Source organism: Egretta garzetta, unplaced genomic scaffold, assembly GCF_000687185.1.
Source record: "Egretta garzetta isolate BGI_Z169 unplaced genomic scaffold, ASM68718v1 scaffold34, whole genome shotgun sequence".
Classification (NCBI taxonomy): Eukaryota; Metazoa; Chordata; class Aves; order Pelecaniformes; family Ardeidae; genus Egretta; species Egretta garzetta.
In genome coordinates this window covers 1,038,301-1,048,026 of record NW_009259586.1, presented here as the reverse complement: position 1 = coordinate 1,048,026, position 9,726 = coordinate 1,038,301, and the positions used below count along the sequence as shown (strand labels likewise).

At 37.3% G+C, this 9,726-nt stretch overlaps 1 protein-coding gene across 1 annotated transcript in view; it reads left to right on the top strand.

Moving 5' to 3' along the window:
- The window catches only part of LOC104125291 (protoheme IX farnesyltransferase, mitochondrial), a 113,515-nt gene that overhangs the window by 6,974 nt on the left and 96,815 nt on the right, over positions 1-9,726 (top strand). The window contains exons 4-5 of the mRNA XM_009637730.2: positions 526-650; positions 2,309-2,633. Of these exons, the coding sequence (XP_009636025.1) occupies positions 526-650; positions 2,309-2,633 (450 nt within the window). The remainder of the gene's footprint in view (positions 1-525; positions 651-2,308; positions 2,634-9,726) is intronic.

Sequence of the window (9,726 nt, the reverse complement as noted above, 5' to 3'; positions counted from 1 at the left end):
GGCCGGTGGGGCGGGCAGGGCCGGGGCCGGGCAGGGCCGACCGTGGGGCTGCGAGTAGTGCCTGGGGCTGCTCTGTATAGTGATGCACAGAGCTTGTGTGTCTCCGTGTGTGTCCCTCTGCATGGGGATGTAGGTGTTAATGTCACACAGGGGCCTCCCCTTGATGCGGTTGGCTTTGGTGCTGCCCTATGCCAGCTGCTTCCTTCCAGCCCTCCTTGTGCCGTTTTGGGAAGATAACTTTATTTATAGCATGTAGAGATAGTCGCTGAACAAGAAACTAATAATGCATCTCTAGGGAGCTGGGAGATTTGGAAGAAAACCCCCAAACCACCTGGGCAAGCCTACGCTTTCAGTTCTTTTGCCTGGAGCTTACAAAGATGTTCCTCGCCGCCCAAGTGGCCCTGGCTCCCATTTGCGGGGTGTCTTGTGTCACAGCTGGGAATAGACGTTGTAGTCTGAATTAGAAGCAAACTCAGTGGCAGAGAAGGAACTGGAATCTAATGTTCTCGTTTTTTCTTTAAGTAGGATTATTTGTCTGGCATCTGAAGAACACTGGAATACGGCAGATACCATGCCAGTTTGTGCATCTATGCCGCGTAGCCAATGACAGATTGATTACGTTTCAGTACTTTAACTTTCTTAAACGAATGGTAAGTCAGGGGATCTATTTATCCCATGTTTCTCATTCTTTAATTTGTTTTGTCCCATGTGATGAGTCCAAATGGGGATTAGTTGGTAAAAGTAGTATTTTTCATATCTATCAAGGTCGGGCAATTCCAGGCGTCTCCTTTTCTGCATTGCATCAGAGTTAAGCACTTGGGATCTAAACATTTGAGGTTGGAGGAAACCCACTGTGGCAAGGACAATGCCTTCTGCTGCAGCGAGTCCTCTACCTGTTGGGGTGTTTTCCTGTGCCTTTGAAGTGGAGCACTCGTCTCCTATTGAAAAATGTTAAATGAAATTATTTTCAAAGTTATTATTTGTTAAAATGCGAATAAGCAAATCAGATATTGGCTACATTTCATAAAAGTGACAAAACTCACTTGTGGAGGTAGTGTGTTTTGACTGAAGAGTTAATCAGTTAATTTGAATCAAAACTCCTGAGCTTGTTAACTAGTGTGTTGCATTCTGTAGTAGGCTGTTAGTTTGGGGTATTAAAAGAGCCACAATTATCACTCAAACCTATGAAATTTTATCTTCCTCTTTGAACATTGTATCACATCTAAGAGAGCGGTAGTAAAAGATGTATTTTGCTCTTCCCTGAGTTCTGTCCTGTTCATTGTACTTTGGAGCTGTGTCTATGAAATACAGATAAGACTAAGTCTTACAGCTAATGACTGCTTTGGCTGTAAGAAGCATGGGCATCTGTTGGGGTTTTTTTGAGCTTCAGTCCTGTATGAAGCAAGGGATGGGGGTCTCTTCCACGCTTCTGGGGATCACCGGCACTTCTCAAATGCCTTTTTTTTTTTTTTTTTTTTTTTTTTTTTCCTGTTGATTTTAGCTGTATTCATGTTGCTCATTCAGAGTTGAAAAGCTTCAGATCCCTATTACTCATTAGAATTATTAATGTGTACTTTAAACCATGATTAGTTAAAAGCTCAGTCTTTTTATCCTTGTCTCTTGTGCTTGAAATATATGGAACATTTTGGGAAAGAAAATAGATAGGAGAAGCTAAATGCTCTCTCTCTTATTCTGTTTTATCCTGTAAGAGTTCTGATAGAGAGGAAACAACTGTCTCCTGACTTCCCGTTTGGTGTATGTTCATTTTAACTTCTGTTGAAAATTGTTAAGCCTAGCATAAGGTTTGGGATAAATAGTAATAGCCTAATGTGGGTGATGATTTTATATCATAGGAGATAGTGGTATTTTTTGGCATTTTTCTGATTTTTTTTCATATCTTAAATATAGAAAAAGTTTAGTGCTTATTTGGAGACTGGAGTTGTTACGGGCCTGTCTGTCCCTCATTGTTTAAAGGTGAATCAAATGATATTATCTGGTAGTTTTGAATATGAATAAAGTAGAGTTTGCTGTTGAAACTATAAGAGAGGAAATAGTTTTATGCAGAAGTAATTCTCAAGCTTCAGTAAACATCATTGATGCAGTTTTGAAATGAAAAGGTGCCGTTGTAATATCTTTTCCAACTTCAGAAACTGTTTTGCATGTGAAGTAAGTGTTTGAAATTCAGGCTAACTCAGTCATGTCATCATGGGAAGTAATAATATAGCAATATAATTGATGTTGTTAATAACCTGAAATGGACAGAAATATCTTCTTAACTATTCATCTTAACATTTCTCATTCTATTTAGTATGTAACACAATACAACAAAGACCTCAGTCAGCGAGCCAAACCGAAGTCAGATTCAGTTGCATCCCCTTTTTGTGAGCTTCAGCAATTTGATCAAGAAAAAAAGGTTATACACAAGATTAGACCCGTTTTACCTGTTCATCAACCTTTGTCTGAGACGCCAAGCAGAAATGCGTTGAGACAAATGAAGTCAGCTGCAAAAACTGAAGACTCAGTCACACCAGTAAAAGCAGAATCCAAAGACCACAAGCAATGGAAAGAAATGAAGCTACGGCTTGATGACTTGCCGGGAATTTTGGCACGCTTGTCCAAAATTAAGCTTACAGGTACTACTGGTCATTTTTTCACTTCTGTGCATCCTGTTTGATAGCAGAGTTCTTTAGCATATTACTGGTACTGTGTAGGTTTTTGTGTGCTAATTCCCACTTCACTGACAGAAAGTACCTCCGTCAATTCCATCAAATGTGTGCAGGGAAAAACTGTTTTATGAAAGTATTTAATAGTTTTCCCATTAAATTTGTTTAAAAACACTGAGGAGGAGCTTGTGTTGTGTTGTCAGCTAGCTTTTGGGAATCATAAGCAAGCAAGTATTGGTACAAAAAATATGGTGAAACTGGGTTAGGAATTCAATTCACAAGCATTGTATTAAGTATTTAAAAAAGTTTACAATCTTTCACTTTAGTACTGCTTATTGTGAAATTAGTATTAGAAGTACCAACAAAAGAATAATAATTTATTATCTTATAAAGGAAAATGAGTGTGACCAATTAAATTTTCTAAAATAAGGTATAATTTACTTTTCTAGTCAATGATAGCGTTGTGCCTTCAAACCAGCAGTTTGCTAAGCTATTGCCTTGTAGCCTTCCTACATTTTCCCTTGTTCTAATAGTAATACTTAACAACTATAAATTACTTCTTTGCCAAGAGGTAGTGCTATGTACACTTTGACGTCTAAGGAAAATCTAATGATCTGACCAAAGCCTTACGTCTTGTCTCATCAGCGCCAAGAGCAGAAATATAATTTCCTAAGTCCCTACTGTTGTGCTCTCTCCAGTGGGTGAAATATTTTCTTGATAATAAAACTGTTGTTCTTCACCATAACAATATGTTATAATAAAAATCCTAAACTCAGCTTACTTTTTGAAACTTTGTCTTGCAGTATATAAGTTTTCATTGTTTGTTTCTCCATGGAAAAATTGTACTGACCACGTACAGTTTCTCCATGGAAAAATTGTACTGACCACGTACAGTGGTCATTGAAATTCTTCTCTAATAAAAAGCCTTCTAGTTCTCAGTGTTCATGAGACATCCCATGTTTCGGGCTCGGCAAAACTGGTCTTGTCTGTATGTCCAAATGTTCTTCCTTGTTATTTTTAAAAAACCTCAAGGCCTTTATTTTGTGATGGTAGAGTTGCATTAGTAGACCTGAGGGATGAAAAACATGTCTTTTGGTACCTTACCATGTCCCTTTAACGTGTGAACCTTGGTAATTTCAAGTTTAGGTATATAAAACTCTTACTGACACATTCAGCAGTTATCAGGATTGTTGTACTTCATATGTGCAACAGCTTTGTGGCACATTCAACTATTGCCTCTTCTTTCCTTCTGCATAGTACAGGTCTTGCCTTTTTCTCCCCCATGCTGTTCAGTTTTAGTAATATTTTGTTTATGTTGGGCTCACCATGGATACCTTAAGCACTATATCAACAGTTAGCTCTTCTGGCATATTTTCAATGAGGTGATTTTATTTAAGTGGCTCTTTTATGTGAACCTGAAAGCTGTGCTAGTTACTGAAGTAGAATTAAATTCAAAAATCTCAATAGATTCAGAACTGCTGTTGCAGATATTCCGGAGGCGTAAGCTCAGTGTTAGTACCACATCAGAGTATTACTGATGCTCCTCAAAATGGGAGTTTCAAGAGCTACAGCTGGATGGAAGAGTGTCTTTCTGGAGGAAATAAATGTGATAACTTTTGTCGTGTGGCCTTGCTGTTGCTGCCAAACTTTTCAACAGCTTCTAGTGGACTTTTTTTAAATGCAGAAGGCAGTATTGGCAGGCAGGAAAGTACCACTCTGATTTTAAAATAGGGTGTTCTTTGAAACCTGTAGAAGGCAAAGGTTACAGAATTTCATTTGCTTCATGGTTGTCTCTTGTTTTGTATGAGTCTGCATTTTGAGGTGCGCTGTTCTTGATCCAGGGTAAGCGTAGTAAACTGTGTACCTGTTGAGAAGGTATAAATAGAAAAAAACCTTAGTCTCTTGTCTTGTTGTAATCTTTGTGTATTTGGTGGGGAAGATGGTCTGGGGTGGGGAGATTTTTTTGGAAGTAGAAAGTGTAAAAGAGTAAGTTGGATGAAGAGGGTTTTGTGTTGTTGGCCTTTATTGGTGATAGGATGGTGCAGGAGCAGGAAAAATATTGGGTGTAGTGTGTGGAGCAAGGAAAGAAAATTTCACTTTTTTCCAACTTGCGTAATCATTTAGACAAATTATATATTCTGTAGAGAATATGGTGGTGTAGTTCTTTGATTTTATTTTTTTAAAAGAAAAATAAATTCTCTGAGGTCAGTTTTTAAGTTACAAATGACACACAACTCGATTCCTTTCACCCCTGAAGTTCTGATAGATCTCATATCCTGTGTGGGGTTTTTTGGCAGACTCTTTATTTATACTCTTTAGAGTATGAAATAACAAAAAAACAAACTCTGCATTATGCTAAAATGGGACTTCCTTATCCCCTCTTCTTCTCCTGCCGCTGAAGTAAAGAGAATGTTTGTTTGTATTCTGAACTGTAATTCACCTTTGAAAGGAAATGAGTTTAGTTATTACCATATTCTCCTGCTTCGTGTAAACTGCAGCTCTTGTGACTCTGCCATTAGAAGCTCTGCCTTACCAACAGGAAAAGATTTTTGTTTATATTCTTTTGCCGTAGAAAACAATTAGGGGACTTGTAATTACTTGCCGCATAATCTACCTTTTTGGGTTCAGTTTCCATCCTTTCCCTTCTCGGTGGTACTCTTGTGTTGGCTGCTCTCTGAACAGCTGTGCCTTACCATCTAAGCACTTGGAAAGCTGACACATCTGTCTGATAACTTTTCAGAATTATAAGTGTCCATGTTTTCAACTTTATCCTAAAGTTCATGTGTAGCTGAAAATACGAGAGAGGGAGATGTGACAGTATGGTAATAGGAAATTCTATTAATTTATAATGCAGACGCGTTAAGAATTTCAGGTTGTCTCATCTTCTTAAATTTAACTTCAAGTTTACATTTAAGTAATGTTTTCCCTCGTGATCACAGATGAAAACTAAGATAAGCTACGTGCAAAAACACAGGAAAATTAAACTTCAGTCTTTAATTTGGGGGAGGTGGGATGAAGGCACAGTATGAAAAATGCTGAGTATTCTCATTAGATAATTTCTCTATGGTTTCTGAACATTTTCTCGTTGTTGCTCCTGTAGCAAAGGATGCCTTGCATGCTGGTCTTCTGGTGAGGACAACCAGCTAGATGTGTAGCACCTGCCTGAGAAGTGGGTATATCAGCATGGGTCAGATGTAGACTTAACTGCTAATTTCTAAACAGCTGTAGAATTTTTTTAATCTAATTTACAAGCACACTGAGGAAGGGACTTTGTCTTTAGCATATCTCTCTCTGCTGTGCCTGGAAGAGTTGAGTCCTGATTCCAGGCTACTGTAACATGGATCTCCTTTGGAAAGTCTTATGAGAGCCTGTATGTTTCAAACATTTATCTACCTTTTCTTTATCCTGTGTTTTAATATACTACAGTTAATAATTTTATTTGTGGTCACAAGCATATTAATTTGTCTAATTTTTTTTTTTACAATTGTGTATTAACTGCTTGCTGTTTACCCAGAGATCATATGCAAAGTCTCCTCCGAAGTCTTTATATTCTTTTATGGCACCTCATTGCAAGGCCCTTTTACCTTCTAACTCTTAAAAGGAGTTTTAGAGTTTTGGCATTATTTTCTTCAGGGTACATTTTAATAGTCAATCCATTAAAGCACGATGAATGTTGCTTTTCTGTACTGATTACTGAAGTCTGTTTCAGATCTCACCAGAGCGGCCTCTGCACTTGGTATCTTGCTTTGGTTCAGTGTGTGCAGTATCCATGTGGAATCACAGGGACCTCAAAGGGACACTTCTAATCTCTTTTCTCTTAAGTCAGGATCGCCTTTAGGTATATCATTGCTGACTTGATGTTGCTTTGTCCATTCCTAAAACCAGTCAGGGAGTATACAGCTTCCCTGGGTGGTCTGCGGCAGTTACTGCCCTTACTGCTGAAAAGTGCCTCTGTCTCTCCAACAGAAACCTTTGCTTCACTTTAAGTATGTTACTATTTCTCAAAATACTAAGAAATCTGGAAACTTTCTCAAAGTAAGCTTATATTTTGCTGTGTTTCCTTCACTGAGGATGTGAGATGTTGTTTGGTTATGTCTAGCTCTCGGAGAGTTCAACACAGTATCCTATTAGTATTATGTAAGAAGAGTTGACAGTAAATTACCTCTGGTTTTGTCATGGTCTATACCTTAAGAGCTAAAACAGGCCAGCCTGAGGTGTTCACACCTCTGTAAATCTGGAGTAATTAGTCATCTTTAATAGTCATTCCAGGGTTTACTGTGGTCAGATCAGAATTAAACCTATTGTGCTTTTTCCTTGTCAAAGTGTAACGTGCATGGTATGGACAGAATCACAAGACCAATCTAATCAGTTCTCTGAGGGGGCCTATAAATTTGTTTTATGTTTGTTTTTAAGGTAAAGATTTACATATCATTTTGATGCAATCTGATCATTAATAGCTCCTTCCACAGGCAAGAGGATGTGGACATTTTCCAATCAGGTGCCAAAATTCTTTTAAAGACAGATTTGGAAGCATTTATGCTTTGGTTTTCAAATCTTTTTTTAAAATATGTAAATCCTGGCACAGAGAAAACATGCTTAATAAATTGAAACAGGAAGTTCTGGCTTGACATAAGACAAAAAAAAAAAATTTCGCCTTGAGGACAGTCAAACTTTGGTGCAGGTTGCCCAGAGATGGTGTGAAAATTCCATCCTTGGAGATGTCAAAGCCCTAAGGGAACTGGCCTGGATTCAGCATTGACCCTGCTTTGAGCAGGAGGTTGGACTTGATGACCACCTGAGATCCCTTCCAATCTGAATTACTCTGTGTTGTTGCTAGACAATGTTAGGCAAAAAGCTAGGAGTAAAGACTACCAGCTACAACATTGTGCGTGGTTTCTATGTCATGGACTTACTGACCTACATTTAAGATTTGCAAAAGGGACAAATAAGATCATTTATGAGCATTTTCAATTTTGGAGACTAAAATAGAGCCTTTTTTGTCAAATGTCCCCCTTTAAGAAAATAATCCTATCTTGTTTACTAGAAAACAGCTGGAATTGGTTGGCTGTATTGCTTACATATGAATTTGTGTCTGTGCATTGGCGATCCTCTAGCACAAAAGTGTTGAACTGGAAATCAGAAGCCTGAGATACTTGTGACATGGTGATGAACATCCCGCTTCATCTGTGTGTCTGGTACATATTTGTAAAATGCAGATGATGGCTGTCCAGCTTTGCATAATGACTCTTCAGTGTTACCAAACTGCTACGTAATGGAGCAACAGTGATTAATAAGGTGCCTATGTTGTGTTCGTAGGGTAAAAATCTGGTAACAGCCACTCTAGTAAAAAAAAAAAAAAAATTTGCCTCAATGGAGTTCCAGTAAGTTTCCACTTTATTTTGGAATAGTGGCATTTATTATGGCATTTATTCTTTAAATGGTAGCTTTAATATAGCTGGAAACTTTGTCAAAGATTTATGGGTATATATTGTTTAGATTATTACTGGTCTATGTTTATTCTCAGTTCTAAATATATTTCATACGCCTGTCAAAGTAGTTCTCATGATTATTAAAACAGCGACTATTATCCTATCAAAGAAACAAAGCTTAATAGTGGTAGCTTTCTGGCAATTTGTTTTCCATGCTATAAGGAAAACTAATGAAATAAAAACAAACTATTATTACAGTTTATTTTTTGCAAAGCATTTTTAAAATTGTTTGATGGTAAAAAGAGATTATCTGCTCTGTTCGTAATATTGCACTTGAATTTTATATGATGTGATGCAAGAATTGTGTCAAATTATTGTCCCAATTTTAAGTTTGCTTCAGGAGTTTGACCTTCTTTAGTGTGCGGGTTATAATCTGCAACAAAACTTAGATATGCCTACACCCAAAGAAATCTAAATTTATAAAGGAAACGTTGGTCAGGTGTATAGCACTAATACTGATGCTACATTTAGCTTTCCAAAGTGTGAAAACTCTGGAAAGAAAATGCCATCAGCTTTTACAATGCTGGTTTCCTTTAAGGAGTATTTGTAGTAGAACAGTGAAATTATTTCTTAAAGTAGAAATGCATTTGCTTTTGTCCTTCCAAATGCACTGATATATCATCAGTACAGGAGTAGAAAGGAAATCTAAAGCTGAATTGGTGAGCTTTGGCTTTCTATGCTTTTATTTTGGCTTGGCTACTTTTTAATAGGAGGTAAACAAAATATGGCATAGTGATTCACATGCTATAAATACAAATAGAGGGATTTCTAAAGGCAGATCACGTTACAATGAAGCTGAAGAGGAATGTAAAGAATACTGTACACTGTAGACTTTCTGAATGTGGTTTTATGCTAGAAACATCATAATTCACTCTCTTTGTCACCAATCCATTCACATTTTCTTTTTCATTTACATTGAAATTGGAGACAAATGTCCCTTGTTAATTTTTGTAAAGCTAAAGATGTTTAAAAGACTGAAAATTAGGTTTAGGCTGAGATCATAAGTTTAAATCGTTGCTTCTTTTTGAAGAGCATATATAATGCCAACTCTCATCAACAAATCTTGAAAGGATCAATTCCATCTATTATGCACTAAGGTGAAGTTAATTTGGCCCCTAAAGCACTAAGCTAACAGGGATTAAAAAACAAATAGAGTCAATTACCTCATTCCCTTGATGTGCTCTCAATTAAATATACTTTTCCTCCATGAGGAAAGTAGAAAAGTAAATTATTCCTTCCACAGTAAAAGAAAATAAACTTCCCAATCCAAAGGGAACGTTTTCTTATTTAGTCTTAATGTGTTGCATTTGAATTGCTGGGCAATGAGACAAGCAGGGAATGCCTTGTGTTCCGAGCACAGTCCAAACAACTAAAAATACCCGTTTCAATGGGATAAGTGAGAGGATATACTACAACCTTTTTTAATGAGATCCTGATAAGTCACACTGAAATGACTGGCTGAAATTAATCTGGCGAAATCAATGGGGACTTTAATTAGTGCTGTAGCTGTACAGTATTAGAATTTCTTTGAGGTCAATGTAATGGTAATGTTACAGTGACTGTTTGCCAGTCTG